A 19,359-nucleotide genomic window follows, 5' to 3' on the forward strand; every position below is an offset into this window, starting at 1 on the left:
TTTTTTCCCACAAGTCTACTTCACTAGTTACAATATTGTGATCATAGCTGACTTTCCAAAATATTCTAGACAATTTTTATGAGTAAGAAAAATCATCAGATCTTCCCTCTAACACAAAAAAAGAAATTGCCAATGAGTCCCCAAGAATCTGGTACAAATGTTCGGCCTGAGGCTTCTTTCTTCACTGCTTTTGTTGTATTTCTTCCATCGAGATATTCTTACTGGATAACGCCTTAAGTAAATTTTTCAAGTAGTAATCCCCTTAATATCTGAAGTTGTTCTGAGAGAGAACATGAAAAGCGAGGAAAGCAATAATTTCAGGAATTGGTTTCTTTATGGCTTTTCTATTAACTTTTCTTGGCACTCATGCTTCTTAAATTGGTATACTCCCATTTTTAACAAAAAAAACCTCACAAAGTTTACATAAATTGTTACAGGGGGTCACTTATGCTATATCTATTATCAATGTAAATAATTTAAAAAATAATATTTTTTATTGAAGAATACCTTTTACACTAGCATAATGAATTTTTTACCATCTTACTTTGCCCATTTATGCAATAGGGCAAGCGATCTTTTTGGGCAAGTGATTATAAAAATATTAAAATGTTGAGGATTTTACAAATAGAACAGCCTTCATGTCCAGGCTGCTAAAATGTCATGGAAATTTCATAATATTAATTTTAGCTGTTTTATGTGAAGGGGTCATAGAAAGTAACTTTCTCATCAGTCACAGTCCTCAGTGCGTCTGGTTCTATTTGGTGCCTGGGGTATTTCTGTCTGTGGTATACTTAGATTTGCTATGCAAAGAGGAAAATGTGGACCAATCTTCCCCTATATTTTGTACCTACATTTTCCTTGGAGCTGGAGACCAGCTTTTAATGTTCCCTCTAACAACTGAAAATAAAACAGGAAACGGTACAAAACGGTGGATCAGTTTCCTTGCATGCTTAACATCAGTGGCACGACACAACTGAAAGACCTTATTTCTAGCAAAAATGTAAAGATAGATTTGCAGATACTTTAAAGCTGCAAGGATGAGTATGAACCTTTAGCTTGTTGTCCTGCCAACACAGTCCATAGCTGCCAGCCCAAGATTAAACCAGCAAGCCCAGAATTTCAAGGTCTACGCTTTAAAGAAAATAGAGGGAAGAGTGTTCAAGGATGGAAGTGCTGAGCAATACCAATGCACCATGCATCTGAGTGGCAGCAATTTATGCTTCTTGCTGTCCAAGCACCTTACAAAAACTGGGCTCTTGTTCGCCCAGCCTTCTGCCTGCATGGTGCTAGTGGCATCTTTATCACAGTAGAAAGATTTGGTCACTGGAAAGGGCAGGTGATCCTTTGCAGATAAAGTTATGAAGTTGTGACGCCCTGATTTGCAAAGTCAGACTTTTAATGAGACATTAAATTACCTCTTCACCTCTCTTTAGGCACTTAAGTGTAAATCTGGGAGATATTTTTTTTGCACAGACTTTTAAAAGCTGAAACTCTATGCCTCTTTAAATTAACTAACCATTACTTACAACTGCTATATTTTGACGTTAGCATTAACGCATAGCTTAGTTTCACAGTGTGATTTGTGAGCTCTGTGCCTGGCGTGGGGGGTGGAGAAAATGACAAAATAATTGAGAAGAGATAAAATAAGAAGTCTATCCTTAGAACAAGCTATTGAATTAAAAAAAAAAAGGGACTACCAAATGCTGTCGTTCTATAAAAAATCTGCAGCATCTTTTCCAGATGTATCTCCATGTAGCTGAACAGGCAGAGACTGCCAGAAAACGGAGCCTCTTGTGCACATTTGAAAATAATTCACAGATTTCATTGCACTTTCTCTTATGGCTACTGCCATGTAGAGTAAGTCTGGTGGTTTTAAAACATAGATGATGCTTAATGTTCTCCTTTTTCATCTCCTCATTTGTATTCTTTATTTCTGCTAGCAAGTTCTTTCATTATGCCTGCATGATACTTATTTAGTACTGCCTGGGCTATTTTGTCTTCTCTTGTCTTCGTCTGGTTTGTTTTGTTTCTTCCAAATTTTATTTGTGGCTTACTCTACAAGAGAAGCACTAATGCTATTTTAGGTGATTTCCAGTGTCCTCTGTCTGTATTTTATTTTATTTACAGATTGTCGTGCCATAGGTCTGTGTCACTGTTTCCAGAGTTCCCTAAAATGTGGACGTAGTACTTTACAAATATAAAAATCAAATCCTCAGCTCCTCAAGACATTGTTTAAAAGTAAGCACCTGCTTACTTACTCGAAGAAAACTACCTTTAGAGTCAGAACAAACTTCGGCCATTCTCTTGTTAGGCCTGATGTGTGCAGTCTTATTTGTACGTTCTTTTTCTTTCAAAATACTCCATGCTTTTTTCCAGTCTGCAAAGACAATACAGAGATTAGGTTTCCATCTCATAAGTCATCCAGTAGTGCCATGAAAATCTACGAGGACAGTTACATGATTGGTACTAATGGGTGTGGACAGCCAGATATAAAATCTAGATATTCCCATTGTCAGTCTCCTATTTTGAAGAGACCACAACTAGCAAAAATGAAAAACAAATTACAAACCAGCAATTTTGTAGAACATTTTGATGATTACAGAAAAACATTTTGTAATCATCCCAAAGCACCACTAGCTTTCCCTCAAGGAGATCAGTAATTCAAAGTAGTAGTAAGCTTTTCCTGTGCATAAATAATCCATAATAAAGGTGACATATGGCAATTCACATTTATCACTGATGAGAATGGCATTGAAAAGTTAGTTATAATTGTTGCCTCTGAAGCTGTCCAAGCATAACAGATTTGTGAAAGCAAATACGAAAAAACAGTGGCAGAACATGTGACAAATAAATCCCATTAGGTCTGGTAACACGACACAGGCAGGGAGGAAACCCACTGGGAGATTTGCAAGTCAGTAAAGCAAAATACACGTTCACAATATTAATTACAACAGCGAATACTTTATGGGTTCTAAAACAACTTCCCACTTGCTGCACGTGGATAAATAGATAAGAATTACTAGTGATGGAAAGAATTAGAACCTAATTAAAACTGACAGCTGAGCTGTATGAAAATAGATGGGCACATGTAAACATTTTTTCTAGTAATTGATGAGATGAGAAACAATGGCTTTTCTGCTGAACAAATAATTCGTCATACTGTAAGACAGACACTCAGGGTAGGTGTAAGAGCTTGCTAGTGAGACAAAACTCATTACTACATGTTCTAGTTGCACCACATATGCTTAACTCATTTAAAAATGTGAATTAAAAGTGATCACGTATTTTTATATGGGACTGCTTCAAGGCTTTACCGTTTTCAGAGGCAGATGAGGGCTGAGCATCTCGTAGCTGCAAGCGTCTCCTGCCTATTGCCTTCTCTTTGGCCTCCTGACGCTGGTCGTGGGCTGGGAGGGTACGGTCTCAGCACGGTCACTGGGAGCAGCCCTGTGTCCTTACTGCCTGTGGAGCACATGGTCTGTCTCCTCATTTGCTCAAAGGAGAAGCAGGCTGTATGCCATTAGTTGCTAGTTTAGTGTAAATTCCCATCACAGGATATGAGTAATGGTTTAATGGCAGAACACAGTAACATGGCATGGCCTTAAGGTCATAATTATCCATAAAGAACTGACAGAGATCTTTTAACGTCTCCAAAGAAGTCAAGAGACAAGTCATTTGTAAGTCCGGCTGAATAAGTAAAATGAGCCTTAAAATGAACTTACTAAGTAAGTCCAGTAGTGTTTCTGCTGAGCTCTGTTGTAAAAAAACTTAGCAGTAGCAAAGGTTTATCCTTGACTTTACCTGGGGGTACGGCTTGGCCCATTCTGAAGAGAGGCAGAGGTTTCCTGCTCTCATGTCCCGAGGAAGCATCGCTGCCTTTAGGGGGGAAGACGCTGTGTCCACAGCAAGGCCTGAAGCCTATAGCAATACATTGTTTGATCAAAGGCGCGGGTCCCCTGCGGCAAATTACATAGGTGCCCATATGAATAGCCTGTTGAAGTCAGCAAGGGAAATGCCCTCACTGGAAGCCTTGCCATAACAGTTCCTCAGGGATGTAGAAATCCTTGGCAACTAAATAAGAGTGAAGAAGGCTGGAACCTGTGGCGCGTCCTATTACGCAGCTGGTTAAAGGAGAAGAGCATTTACCACACCCAGAGGTGGGGGCTTAGCAGGAGCCCCTTGCTCCGGGCACAAAGCAAGTGCTCTGCATGCCCTTCCAGGGACGGGATGGCTCCTGCAACTGGAAAGAGGAAAAGAAAGTGTTAGTGACAGATAAAGGTCCTTTTTATGTACGCTTTTTAAATTGCTCTTTCTAGGTTGATATTCTTCTGGAATAACTATTTCCTTACAAGTGTGCTCCTGTCCTACCAAAGCTATGTTTAGATCACCTACAGCTGCTATTTGTATGAATATGTGATTGCTATGTTTATCATGCAACTTTGACTTCCTCTGCATGCTGCATGCCTGTCTCTCTCAGCTGAGCCTACTTTTAACATTTCAAAGAGTTGAGCAGCTTCCAGGAGCCACCGTCTGTGAGTAATGTGGCCGTCCCAAAGTCATGCCAATACATTTTTAGGCAGCATTTGACAGTCCTGTACTTTGTGAGTCTTTCTCATGTTAGCATGAAATACACAAACCTGCCTATACTTAATCTTACAAGCATTTTTTTTTTTAGTTTGTTCAGATAAATCTCTTTGGCTCAGTAGCAAAGCCATTTGCTTGCAAGGTTGGAGCTCCATGTTGTAGCTCCTTTTACTACTTAATCTTGTCCATGTTGGTTGGTCGTATGTTTTGTCAGTGATACGCTGCATTTGAGTGTGTTTGTTTAGTAAAGCTCAGGCCTGATGCTTCAAACTGGTTGAATGTCAGTTCCAAATTTGAGGGCAAAATGGTCACGCACAATATTCAAACAATGTGTGGTGTACATTACAATAAAAATATTGGCAGGCACGACTGCACAGAGTAAATGCTGGTGCTCTACAAGGCCTCCAGAAAATAGGAGCTGCTATACACAAGGTTTTTTGTTGTACACCACAGTAAGAATTACTGGTTTTCTTGCTGGATTTGAAGATGCCTGTCATTAAAGGTACCTAGCATATGTAGAGCGTTTATATCTGTAGTAGAAGTGAGAAAGCACAGCTCAAGCCCACTTAAGTAAGCGGTAAGCTCCAGCTGAGGCTTACACCTGGGATCACAATAGGTGGAAAATGTCAGCCAGCTGAAAGCAGATATTGGAGATATTTACTAGGTAATCAATGGAAACAGTTACTTTCACAGAGACAGCTCTTCAGCTATTGAAGTTAAGGCACCAATGCAGTCATTCCTGGAGTGGATCTCAAAACGGTTTCTGCCCGTTGGGTGGAATGCCTGAATTTAAGGCCTGATCCAAACCCTCCTGAAGCTATTGGGAGGCTTCCCACTGATTTCAAATTGTAGCCAGTAAGTCTGACCCTTTTTCAGCTTTTAATAATAATTCCTCACTCAAGGACAAACAAAATCTTACTCCAAATATTTAGATTGCTAAAGAAAGGCATGTAGTACTATTTTCCACAATATTTTATAGAGACACAGGTCAGCACGGAGGAAAATTTGCATGCCTGTTTTCCCATAGGATGCTGGAAGAAATCCTGTGGAATGATTCTTTTCCATGAGATAGGAACAGACAGTGTTCATATAGGCTAATGGTTAAGAAATCTTTTTGGGAGAAAGGGGGAGAGATGATGATTTGGTTTGGTATAAAAAAGATCCAGGCATGAAAATCTTTAATCTTCAAGAATCCCTTGAGCAAGGGAGTATCAGTAGACAGGAGCGGGCATTTCACTTCTGTTGTTCGAGGATTGGGACTACGTCGATGAAGTCGACCGTATGACTGAAGGACTACTTGCAAAAGCGTTTGTTGGATTGGGCCCAACGGCTCTTGTCACTCGACAACTGCTTTGCTGGTTCACGGCGATGGGGAGCGATGAGCTACAGCTCAACCTGAAATAGCAGACGCAGCTTCCTGCCCTACGCTGCATCTCGCGGAGACGTGTGAACACACTAGGGAAGACTGGCGTGATTGATGTCGCTGAAATTGGAGTCCTAAGGAAGTCAATATTACACTCATTTGTATTATGTCACATTGATACGGAGAAGCGTTAAAATAAGTGACTTCTAAAGTGTTTGCTGATGATGCTGCTGATTTGAGCAGGATCATAGCCCATTGAACACCTGATGTATGACTGACTTTGGCCATTTTACAGAAACAGCCTCTGGCTTTAAATGCTCGTGACCTATACCCATTTGTTACGGTGAGTAATTTTTTAGCGTGTTTGCAGAGACTTTTTAGAGAGTGGTTGTGGGAGCCGTTTTCGGATTCTCTTGGTAAATCCTCTCCTGTCTTTTAGGCGGGCGTAGGTGTTCATCGCCTCAGTGTGAACAACTGACCCGTGGATAACGTCCCAGGTGATAGATGACCGGGAAATCGGGGAGTTAGCCCGTGGCAAAGATAACGAGACTAATTTCAGGCTTTTTCCTGGCAGAAACCACAGTTGAAGCAGCATTTCTGATGTGTCTATCAGACTAAAATGGCAGGAGGCAGTGCGCTGGCGGTGCGTGCGATAGGAGAGCAGCTACCAGCCCTGACTCCGAGATCCCACCTAGTTAACTCCTTGCAGCGAAACACCGGGCTGGAAAGCACACGGGTTAAAAATCAGGCCAAGCCGGCAAGGACGGAGCCGCCTCGCTCGGCAGCCCCGCGCCGCTCCCCGGCGAGGGCCGAGGTCTCCCCGCTCGTCCCCCCGCTCCTGCTGCGGTGACATTTCGTCTAGTTCAAAAGTTCACGGGGCGGCTCTGGCGAGGCGCTCGCCTTTGGGGCTGGAGCGGGGACCGCCGGCAGGTCCTGCCTCGCCGCCGGGGGTGGCCGGTGCCTTCTCCCCCCCGCGCCTCTCCTCGCTCGTAGCCAGGCCAGACCTTGCTCTCCGCAGGTACCGCTCTGCCTCCCCCCTCCATTTTTTCCCGGCGCCCCTGCAGCATCTGCCCGCCGCCCTGCCGGGCTGCTGCGCGGAGTGGGGCGGAGGGGCGCGGAGAGGCGCGCAGCCCCCGGCGGGCCGGGAGCGGCGGGGAGCGGCGTGGCGCTGCCCCCTCCCCCCCCCCCGCCGGCGGGGGGCGCGGAAGGGGGCGCGGAGGGGCGGGGGGGGAACCCGCGGCGCGGGTGCCCGCCGCCCCACAAAAGGCATCGCCGGGCTCGGGCTGCTCCGCACGCCCCGCGCACCGGAGCACGCACGGACACACGGACACACACACACACACACAGACACAGACACAGAGGCACGCACACGGGCACACTCACGCGCTCTCGCACACACACGCACACGCACACACACACGCCGCGATGTGCGATGCGCGATGCGCGACGTGAGGCACCTCGCACGCCCCGGGGCCGGGGGGAGCCGGCGGGATCCGCGCTGCCAGCCCGCCCGCCCCTGCCGCTCCCTCTCCTCCAGACCCATCCATCAGCCTCGTCCTCTCGGTCTGCGCCTTCCTTTATTTCCTTTTTTTAATTTTTTTTTTTATTTTTTTAATTTGCTCTAACTGTGTCTACCCAAGCCCTGAAAAAATGCCTGCCCGTGGAGCGAGGAGAGGGCACCGGGTCGGTAAATAAGAAGTGAGTACGAGCACAATGGCGTGCCTCCCCGCTCCCAGCCCTGCGGATGCTGCATGCGCCCCTGCTTCCCCCGCGCCCGGGCGCGGGGGGGATCCCGGGATGCTCCCCGCGCCGCGGCGGCCCGGGCCCCTTTGTACCTCGCCTGGCTGCCTGCCCTTCCTGCCCTTCCTTCCCTTCCCTTCCCGGCCCCGCGCCGCGCCGCGCCCCGGCCCCGCCGCCGGCCGCCTCGCCCCCGCGCCGCTCCCCGACGCGGAGCATCCCCGCCGGCGGCGGCTCGGGGCTCGCCCGTCGCCGCCCGCCGCACCGGGGCTGCGCCCCTCGGGGCCGCCGGCGTCCCCCGGCGCATTGCACCGGCCGCGGGGAGGGGGCGGCGGGGCCGGCGGCGGAGCGGCGGTGCCCGGTGCCCGCTCCTTTGTTCGCCGCCGGCGGCCGCGGCGGGTCGGCGCTGCCCCGGGCGGGCGGGCGGCGAGAGCGGCGGGGCCGGCCGGCAGGGGAGCGGCCCCGGCCGGCAGCGCCGCCGCCCCCGGCAGCGTCCTCGGGGGCTCGGAGGGTCGCGGGGGCCGCGGCGGGAGAGGGGGAGGCGGCGGGGAGGGGCGTCCCCCCGCCGAGATGCGGGGCGCGGGGGGAGCGCGGCCGTCCCCCGCCTGCCCGCGGGGCGTGGGGCAGGCGTGGGCGTGGGAGGCGTGACCGCGGCGCGCGTGGGGTGCGCGGCGCCCAGCCCGCGGGGCGTGCGGGGTGCCCCGCGTCCCCGCTCGGCCCGGGCGAGGGGCTGCCCCTCGCCCTCCTGGCCCCGTCTCCCGGCGCCGAGGTGCGTGCCCGAGCCCGGCGGGTGCCCCCGCCACCCGTGCTGGGGACGCGTCCCACCTCCGCCGTCCGGAGGGAGACTTTCCTCTCGATTCAGGGCTGGGCTTTTCCCACCGGCAGCTGGAAGCGGCGTCGCGGCCGTGCGAAATGTACTTGTAATTCAAAACAATTTAAATATAGCTTGTGCGGTCAGCTGCTGTGGCCATCTTCCCACAGGAGACCTTTACCTGCACTTGATGTGGCGGATTTTTTTTTTTAGTGCCCGTGTAGTTGCTGGTGGTCACATGAGTTATCGAGATACTTGATAACGCACTCAGCTGCTCTTTTCCGAACCCGGTGGGTTTTTGTAGGTGTAAATAAAAATACACGCCTTAACAAATGGGCGACTTTTCCAGTAAGTACACAGATGTTTTACCGGTATTTTCTGAAAGGTGTAATCGATACGCAGATGACGCTTTAAGGCAGGTACGATGAGCAATGTATTGTTTTTATGGTTGTGTCTGGGGAGTTCGGAAGCGATCGTGCGACTGTTCTCAGAGAGCATTTGTCGGAGCGCAGGACAAAACAGGGGAGAGAAAGGATCTGTATTTTTCTGCTACCTCTGTAATGCTGCGGTACAACACAGCTGGAAAGCTGCTTAGCAGGGCTTAAGAGCGCAGCGGATGTAAAGAATCTCTGCAGCAAAATACCACCTTACACTAATTAAAATGCAAGAGCGTAGGGGAAATCTGTGTTTATGAAATGATCGAACATCAGAAGGGGACAGACGTATATAGAAACTGTTGCAAATGCGTGTAAAGTGGATAATACTACCCAGAGCAGCAGCTTCGTTGTAACGTGGCACGGGGTTTATGTGAAAGATTCAACAGTTTAAGAATTCCAGTTGGAAGCCACAGAATTTCTGTAATCTCTTGGCAAGAAGTTCACTCCATGAAATCTGAGCGGCACTGTAAAAATTAACTTTCTTTTTCTGTTTTGCCAGTGGCGGCACCTGACTTGCTGGATCCCAAATCGGCCACGCAGAACTCCAAACCGAGATTATCATTTTCCACCAAGCCTACCGTGCTCTCTTCACGGGAGGAAAGTGATTCGGCTATTAATGTTATGAAATGGAAGACAGTCTCAACAATTTTTCTGGTGGTAGTCGTGTATTTAATAATTGGAGCAACAGTCTTTAAAGCCCTGGAGCAGCCTCATGAGACCTCCCAGAGAACCACCATTGTGATTCAGAAGCAGACGTTTGTATCTCAGCATTCCTGTGTGAATGCAACAGAGCTTGATGAACTGATTCAGGTAATCCATACCAAACCCTTGTCACCATGCCTTAGAGGAACAAATTCTATATGGCAGCACTGCTGTGATAAAGGGGAAGAACTTTATTAGCAAAGCTCTGTATTGGCCGAGCGATGTAACAAGTGTTAAGACCAGAAGTTGAGCAATAGCGTTTTCATGCAAAGCCTCATGGTGGAAAAGCTATTGCTATTTTTAGGTCCAGTGTGCTTGGTAGACAGCCTTTTCACTGAAGCCTCCCATTATGCTAATTAAATGATTATTCATCAGCAATATATATAATTAATAGTTCACAAAGGAATTGATATATTGATTGTGCCTTACTGGGTCTGTCAATATTTGAAATGCCTAATTCTGAGGAAGAAAATACACCATCCGTTGCCTTAAAGGACTTCTAATTTACCGTGATTGTATCAAGCTAGCTTTCCTTCCAGCTGTATGTTTCTTTTTATTGATTTTGTTTTAAGTAGAGGAAAGTACCACGGACTTGCTATTTTGAGCTTAAATCCCAATTTTCTCCGCTTCTTAAAGGCACATCCACAACTGATGTACATCGGTGTGTTCCTGCTAACATGAGTTTACCCTTGCAGGTCACCTGCCGCAGCACCATCGGAAATATTTACTTGCACTAGCACAGAACTAGCTCCAGAGCCTTATGGGGCCCTCTCCAACTTAAATCCCGTGTTTCCATGTTCTTATGAATATCCAGTGGCACTGCAGGGAAGAGGAAGGGGCTGTCAAATAATGTCAGTTCTGGGGATGAGACCACGAAACGGGAGGCTGGAGTGAACAGCCAAGAGTTGGCAAGGACTGACCCCTTCATTAACAGTAGCTGTGGGGCTGTCTGGGTCTGCAGAGCCTGAGATGGGACACCGGAGAGCAGGAGAGGGTGGCGGGCATCCAGACCCTGGCTAGCACGAGCTCTGGAGCGTGCCAGCTGCGTGGCAGCAAAGCTTTCTGGAGGTGGTTTTTGACAGCAGATCTGGCTGGGAGTTTAGAAGTTGATTTTACCTCTCTAGACCACTCTGCCTTGAGCATCAGCATGGACACCTGTTTTTTTGCAGTTTTAAATGCGGAGCTCTGATGTACCGAGTTATTTTTATGGCACGCTACTTCCGAATTTTAAAGGCAAACTGGGAAAATGTCGTGTATTTTGTGACTTCTCCCCTGCCTTGTTGCTCAAATGTGTTCCAAAACTGCCACCCTTTAAATGACTGGCAGGCAGTTCCTATCTCCATGTGTCCTGACTAGGCATGCCTGAGGAGGTGCTGTCGATACGAATTTTGATGCTGTGTAATAACTACGTTTCAGTGGTTTTACCAGCAGAGTGTGAGATAACCTTTCGGAGAAATATACATGCACGTTTTGATTAAACCGATCTCTTGCAGGTAGTATAAATATCCCCATATGAAATTTTTAGGTCAGATCCTGTACTTGTGAAGATAAAAACAAATTTTGAGGCAATATTATCTTACATCATCTGTGAGATGGTCCTTAAGACAAAAACTGTTGAAATTTGCTCTGGAGTACTTAGATATTTTAGCGTTTATGATTCCCTACCCAGAAGCACAGATTGGTAATAAAAAACCACTTCATCAGCATTCAACGCCCATTTGATGTTCTGCGTAAAATAAATGACAGTTTCAGTACAATTACCAGAGCACAGATACCCGTATCAGCATTAGCTCCCATCTTCGCTAGAGATCTTGGCATGACCAGAAAGACACAGGCTTGCGAAGCTTGGGGGGGGTGACGCCGCCTCCCACAGCTCGTGGATGAGAGACGGTCGTGGGAAGAGGTTGCTCTGCTTGTTGCTGGGGTAAATGGAAAACTTAGTTTCTCCTTCTTCCCTTCTGCTTCTCCGCGAAGAAGAACACCACGATGTGGAGGTAGGAACGTGCTGTTACGCTCCTTTTATAGGAGGAGAGCTGAGGCTTAGGGAGCCTCGTCCTACAAGTGCATTTGGGTGCCTTTCTTTATGCAGAGTAAGTGATAACAAATTACAAGTTGTTTAAGGGTCAGGAATTAAGTGACTTGCCTGAAGTACAGTAGGAAACCAGTGGTAAAGCAGAGTCTCAGATCCCTTTTTCCAAGTCTAGGCTGCTACCCTAACCATGGGGTCATATTTCTTCCCTACTTACCACTTTGTCACAGAAGCTAAATTACTGGAATACATTTTGTCTCTCTGGGTTTATGTCTGACTGCTATTACAATATAATGCAGTGTTTCTTCAGTTTTCATTGGATGTCTGAATGAATAAAAATAAATAGTGCGTGTGAGGAAAAAGTAGATGATATTTAAGAATTCACTGAAAGCTATAAAACTGAAAATTAATACGTACTAGTGTAGTAGGAAGCTGGAATGATTAGTGCGTGTGAAGAAAATTACAGAGCTTACAGACTGTAATGTCTTCTTTAATCAAGTATTTACCTTGAGTCAAACTATGATGAAATCCATTATAAACTTTTCCTTTTGAACTTAGTGTTCTGGGATTCCAGAAACTGGTTTGGCTCTGGCTCATGCTAGTCATTGCTCAAGGTGCTTATCATGCCAGGCTTTTTCAATCTTCACAACTTCTGATCTGCCATGTAATCCTTATTCTGAAGCAGGCTTGACTATTGCAAGGCTGCTAACTGCCAGTACAACGTGCAGGGAGACAAGTTTCAGAGCACAAATTCAGCTAAAAGGAATAGTACAAGTGGAATGAAAGTCTAGTTCGCCAGCACCCAGGGGCCATCTAGTTTCCATCACCTTTGCTAAAATCTTCCCTTTGCCACAGAGCACATTACAACACGGAGTTGTGTGCTTCTCTAAATGTACACAGGATAGGGAATTTTCCCTTCCTGTCTTCTCCATCCTTATTTTGGCTCGCCAATCACCAAAAACCTTCCTGGCACAACAGTATGTACTGTTGCCAACTTTTCAGCACGCACAGCTTTATTCCCTGGGTTTCGAATTCCTGAAACTAGGTATTTTCACATTGATGTGTGGCTCCGCTAGGCGAGAATTATACTTTTGCAGACTTTATATGTTTTATATACACGTGAAACATGGGGCCATGGAGAGCTGCTATGCAGCATAGAAAATGTGCAAAGTTAATGAAATGGAGTGCTCCGATGGTGACAGCCAAGTAGCCTCAGCTGCCTCCGAAAAATGACCCGGGTTTTCCTCATAGCTCTTCAGCCCAGTCCAGCAGCACTGTTCGTGTTGACAAAGAGGTGGTCTTCACGACCTTCTCCGTCTCGGACCTCCATGGTCCAGTGTTGCAAATCTCTTTCGGTCTAAACCACTTCAGTTACTTGTTGCCTCACTATAATAAAACACACCTGCAACGAACAGCAGCGATGTATGACCCTGAGACCTGCCTCCAGGTACCTCATTTTCTTGATATTTCGTGAGCACTTCGATTTAGTACCATACTTAAAATGCGCAAAAGTCACGCAGAGCATATCTGTACACCCAAGAGGCCATTTCTTCCAGGCAATTTCAACTCCTTGCGCTGTAGCCTGAAGCCAGTATTAACGACAATATTAAGTGGATCACTGCGTGCTGTACACGGCAGTGCTGAGGTGGGCAGTGCACAGCAGTCGGTGGTGGTATGTCTAAATCGGCAACTAAAGAAATATCCCAGGAGGCAAGCTTGGGAACGTACGAGGACTACCTTGGTGAGTCTAATCGGGATACGACAGACCAGCAAGCTGTGCACGGCCTGATGTTAAACTTTGGTTTTTAAAGTTTCAGTTGGAAGATCTTGAAAGGATCTCAGTTATTAACAGATGAGAAAGCATTGGTTTGGTGAAGATTATATGTAATATCTAATACATTATAAAGCTGTAGAAAGGGATGCGGCCAGACCCTTTGCTACTATTCCTTCTTTTGGAAGAAGAAGAATTGACAATTCATCATGGATGGTGTTTTGGTTTCTCTGTCCATGCCTGCTCTCAACCTGGCCCTGCTGTGCAATGCAAAGTAACTGCCAGGTAACAGAATAAAAGAGTAAACGTAGTTCAGACTGTGTGGATTTTATGTATATGTGACAAAATATATAAACCTGATCTTCATTTACGCTAGGGATTTTTTACATCTCGCATGGAACAGGTTTTTTCCCCACCACTGAGCTTTTTGTGGGCAGAAGCTGATAGAAACCTGGGAGTAATCCAGCTATACACAGACAAATAACAATAAGCATTAAAGAATGAAAAAAAATTATCTAATTAGAGAACATGTATCTCTAATTACTTCAATCTGGTTCTAGTTCTCTTTTGGTGTGTTGACTGTTCCCTATAGTAAGCTTGCCGCTAAACATTTGAAAATGTTGGAGACAGTTTCCAAACTCAGATGCACAAAGTGTATTGCCAAGTACCTAGAAAAGTCTCCCGCTGTATTTATGCACCTGTCCATCGTAGCAAATGTAAAGATACCTTAGGTTACATTGCTGATGTTCAGGTTGCGTGCATGTCATCCTGCAGTGCTGCGCAGCCATCAAATACATGCGTATACCTTCATGACATCTCTTGGGGTTAAGAGTTTGTCTCTGGGGACAGGTGAGCCTCACTGAATATGGTATCCAACAACCTTGCAAAATTGTCATTATTGTGGCTTCATACACCCCATTCCTCTACAGGGGGAAAATGAATTTGCTTTCCGCCCCCCAGAACTCCTGTTGTTCCTAGGAGGTAAGGATGTGACCAGTATTGCGCATTGTGGGATGTCTTGGCAATGAGAGACAAATATTTGTCCGGCTGCCAAAGAGAAAGCTGATTTAAAAAAAGAGAAGAGCTTTTTATGTAAATATCACCTAATTATGTATTGCTCAGCAGTTATTTGTTTTAGTGTTGACCTTTATAAACCAAAATGAAAAAAAAAATCCGTTAAATCCCCAAGCATCAAGTTGTTTAATGTATTATTTTTGCATACAAAAATTTATAATTTTTGCATACAAAAATGGAAAAGAAGAGAAATTTCAGTTATATTGTTTTGAATATCTAGAGTGTCCCAGCAAGCTGGTGTGAATTATTTTAGTTATCTTAGAGAGTTAATTCTGAAACTTAATGAAGAGTTTTCAAGTAGTGGTACACTGAAACTTAGTAACAGAACATACCTCATTTCTGGTTTCTTTAACAGAAACATCCTTCAAATATATTTGTTCTGTAAACCCTAACAAGTGGAAAAAATAATATCACACTAAACAGCACAATCTTTTAATGCATTCCAAGTGGTAATTTTTGCCTTATAAAGCCTTCATTTCGAAATCTGAACAAGTTTTCAGGGTGCTGCACCAAGCTGTCTCAGCAATAAAGGACTCTTGTAGAGTTTTAAGTCCAGCCCCTTTCAGGGTATGTGGATTCTTCTGAAAACTGAATGCCCACAAAAATGTGCTTGCATTTAAAACAAAAAAAAGAATTAATGAACCACCAGTATTAGCTGAATTGACCTTGATCCCACAAGTTGATCTCCTTGGGTTCTGCGTGGGCTTGTGGTTAACATGAGGAGAGCAGCTCTCAGTGCTGGCATCCACAGTCATGTCCCATGCCTGTTTTCATCTTACATTTGCGTCAGCTGCATTCTCCCTTTTCTTTGCATTCATCTCTTAAGACTGTGAACGAGACCAAAATTTGTTGTCTTTTTATCTCCCTTGCGGAAAAATGTGGTTTTTTCTTTATCTCTCTTGAGGAAAGCCTGACACAGTTATGAATGACATGGAAGCAGTGCTTCTTTCATCAAACTGGCATCACCAGAATGGCATCGTGGCTTTTTATGTGATTAACTTCTTGTAAAAATATTTTACTTTAAAATATGTGGTTTCTGTGGCTTCATTTTTATAGTTCAAGGTAGCTAGCTACATTAAGTTGCACCTCCACCAGTAGCTGATTTTGTGTCTTTTTCATAGGGTTTCTTACAACTTGCATTGTAGACCCAAGAAACTAATTTTGCTGCATTCTCAGGAATATGTTGTTTTATTTCAGCCAGATAAGCTCCTTGAGCTGCAGCCTCTCTGATTATGTAGAAAACTGTTAAAATAAAGAAGTGTAAATCCTTCTTTCTCTCCCAGAGATTAGAAGGTATTTCAGCTTGCTGTATCATTTTGGGGGATAATAAATCACAGGGATGCAAAGATCTTGTTTTCAGACAAATCTGAAATTTATTTAAACAAATTTAAAATTTATTAGCTAAGCCTATTAAGCTTGAATCAAATTTTATTCATTCTTTGAATCACAACATTTATAGACATTCTCAGTCCTGTGAGCTGTAGCTTACGGGTCCTCTAAGCAGGAACTTTTTGAAGGAGTTTGAATGTACCAGTTTACATGCTAAATATTCTTAGTCTCTCCCTTTTGCAATTCCTTCCAGCCCCTCCAAAAGGAAGCAGGAACCATCCCACGTCTGGATGCTAACCTGGGAGCAGCAGGTGTTTATACTTCGGAAACCTTAGAGCCTTGAAAAGATTGATAGACCAGCATAAAAGCAGTTGATGCTGCAGCATATTTTATTTATTTATCTGGGGATCCAAAATACCATTGCATCAGTTGTTTAATGTCCTGTCTGCATGTCAGACGTGAAGCTTGTGACAAATTGCAAATACCAGTAGCAGAGCTGCCTGTTGGTGTTTGCAAAGCAACATGAAATGAATGACTTTTAAAGTAGTTAAAACATGAAGCGCAGCAACTGTAGTTTGTGTTGCTACCTTCTGCGTATGTCTGTCCTTAGTAAGGTGTCTGCCCGTCAAAGCACTCGAGCTTATGTGTTCTTAACTTTAAGTATAGACGTCGTCCTAACTGGTACAGTAAGGTCCTGTTTCTCTTTTCCTCTGGCTGAGTCTGTAAGTCTAGTTTTCACCCCAGTATTTGCTTTCTGCTTCACTCTTGTCAGAAATAAACGTTCAGATGCTATTGACTCCTTCCACAGTAAAGCCCGCCAAATTCTACCTGTATCTCCAGATGAGAGGAATATTTATTAAATAAAAGATCTCCATGAAAGACCTTTGATCATAACCTTACCCAGACCTGTCCTCCACACAGATACCCACCTGCTGTGGTCAAGTCCAGATGGGCTGCAGAAGCTCCTGGGTTGTGTGCACTCCTCGCTTAGGGTTGCTCTGGTTCCTGCTGTCCTCTTACAGCCAGATCCCCTCTTCTGGCCCTGCGCTTAGCTCCTGGAGGGAGGGGAATTTTTTGCCAGACTTTCTGTTGCCTGGGAGCATTCCCTTCAGTGACAGGACAACTCCCTTTCTGTTATTTTCTACATGGCGGTTAAACCAAAAGGATTTTTTTTAAGCACACAGTCTTTATCCGTCATGAGCGTAAGACCAACACAGATTTTTTGGAGAATAGTAAATAAATTCTAACTGCCCTTGTCACTTCTTTGTTCAAGCAGGTTGGTTTCTAACTGTTGTTGCTGCTTCTGATGTTGGGGCTCTTAAAGGATACATTTATTTCAGATGAGGAGTTTTATAGGACCTAGAACCTAGCTAGCTTGAATGCATCTGAATGACAGCTTTTGTCTTAGAAAGAGTGGCAGGTATGACTCATTAGTAAGTCAGTTTTACTGAGCAGCTGTCTGCATAATTCTTCCAGTCTTTAATCTCAAGAAGCAAAGAAAAGCCCTCTTCCCTGAACGTGTATGTATACATACGTATATATGTATGCATACACACAAAATTTATATACATAGTCTGTTTGTAATGCATATTTAGAAATAGAAATGTATTTCAGTATGTTTCTGCGTGTTTTTAGTTCAAGTAGATTGTGAACATAAGGTGAAAAGAGTTCTTCAGTTCTTCAACGTGTTGGGTACCAGTCTCCAGTGCAGATTACAGTCATATGTTATACAAACTAAAAAGAAAAACACGGAGTCACAGAATTAGAACACAAACATCATTGCAATCTCTTTCAACAGCAAGGCTCAAAAGCTTTTGGAGGCTGGAGAGTTGTTTGCTAAGTGTTAAAAGCATCCTAGTGTGCCTCTGAACAAAGAACTAGGATTTCCATTCTTTGTAAACCAAAGCTGAAATAAAAACGCAGGACGCGTGCGGTAGCTGGGCCATATGAGATTTATCATTATACTGGAGAGTGAGAGAGTGCTCTTGTCAAATGGCAGCAGGACAGCGAAGGAGGAAATCCAGGCTGAGAAATGAGTTTCCAGAAACTTTGAGGCATATCTGACTTTTTGACATCGCTTGTTAAATGATTGCCGGGAAGCACAAGCTAACCCCTGACAAGCTGGGTAATGAAAGACTGCACGCTCTGTATTTTATCAGAAGCATAATTTAAGGTGCTTCTATTTTAATCTTTGGATAGAAAAGCTGAGAGTAATGAAGTGTGGTGTTACATCATTTCATAAAATGAAGTGACTGGAAGACGGTACAAAAGCACGTATTAAGAGCGTGGTGTGGAACAAGGAGATGACTATTAAGGCGACTGGCTTGACACATGCTCATTCCTGCCCGATCCCTGTATGAGACAGTGGTAGCCTCCCAGAGGCTAACCGCCTCAGTTTAGGACCTCTCTGTGTTGCTCCCGTGGTTCTGCAGACCCCTGCGTACTGAATGTCGCTCTATTGCCAACAGGCCGTCTTTTGTCAGTCATCTCCGTTGACTCCTTGCAGGGTCAGAGGACCAGAGGTTGAAGTCCCTGACCTAGGAGAATTGTCTTCTGTTTTCACAAAATGACTGCGCTGTTTGAAAGGCTGTTTCATCTCTCATTTTGACAGAAAAAAAGTCACAAAATCCCGTGTCTTAATCTGCAAGGGTAGCTCAGCATGGCCTCTACGGACAGATAGCTGCACGAACGCAGGGATGTGATAATACAAAACAGCGCAATGTATTTACCAGAAAGTGTTTCTGAATTATATGGGAAATGAAAAGCTGACATTCAGTTAAAATGAGATTTTATATTGTAACTCTCCTTTTCCCAGTGTTCTGATTTCAAGCAAAAAAGGACAGCCTGAACGCAATGCTTATGTGTCTGTGGAGCTCAGGTCCTGTTTTTGGAAGTACGGCAGGTCATGCCTGGCCTGGCCACTCTGGGCTCAAGCCTCTCTGCTTCTTTTCTCTGATGCTCTACTAAAGCTTGTTCCTGAATATGGGTGTAAAGCCAGGTAGTTTGGATGTAGTACAAGTTAGGACTTGTACTCAGACACGACTCATGCCTATCCTAAGATACAGTACAGAGCTAGCCTAAGAATCCATGTAACTTAAAAAATGGGAATTAAGTTCCTAAAAGTTTTACATATTTGAAAATTTCATCTCAGTTCTTTTTCCTATCAAAAAAGCCCACATTTTCACCATTATAAAGACAATTAAAGAAGAGCAAATGGTGAAAAACCTATTACTTTTACTGTAACTATAATATTATTCTTAAAATCATTGCACATGGAGGCCTTGATTGGGTGCCATGTGTGACCCCTCCTCTGCTCAGTCCTCAGTCATCTCTTGTGAAACAACTAGTAGATAAATGCTCTGGAAGAAGGTAAGGCAAGTGAAATAATCTATGTAGTTTAAGAATTGAAACTGTCCACATCCCTATTCTAATGCTGACTGGTTCTGTAGTGCTGAAGTGAAACTGTTTTTAAGTCAGAATTTAGTTTGTATATGGAATGAAAATAAGGAAAACTAAAAAAAA

The 19,359-nt window shown here is 44.7% G+C and overlaps 1 protein-coding gene across 1 annotated transcript in view; it reads left to right on the forward strand.

Moving 5' to 3' along the window:
- KCNK2 (potassium two pore domain channel subfamily K member 2) overlaps positions 1 to 19,359 on the forward strand; it is a 110,572-nt gene that overhangs the window by 22,911 nt on the left and 68,302 nt on the right. The window contains exon 3 of the mRNA XM_075497422.1: positions 9,432 to 9,742. Coding sequence (XP_075353537.1) covers positions 9,432 to 9,742 — 311 coding nt within the window. The remainder of the gene's footprint in view (positions 1 to 9,431; positions 9,743 to 19,359) is intronic.

The sequence above is a fragment of the Mycteria americana genome, chromosome 3, assembly GCF_035582795.1.
Source record: "Mycteria americana isolate JAX WOST 10 ecotype Jacksonville Zoo and Gardens chromosome 3, USCA_MyAme_1.0, whole genome shotgun sequence".
NCBI lineage: Eukaryota > Metazoa > Chordata > Aves > Ciconiiformes > Ciconiidae > Mycteria > Mycteria americana.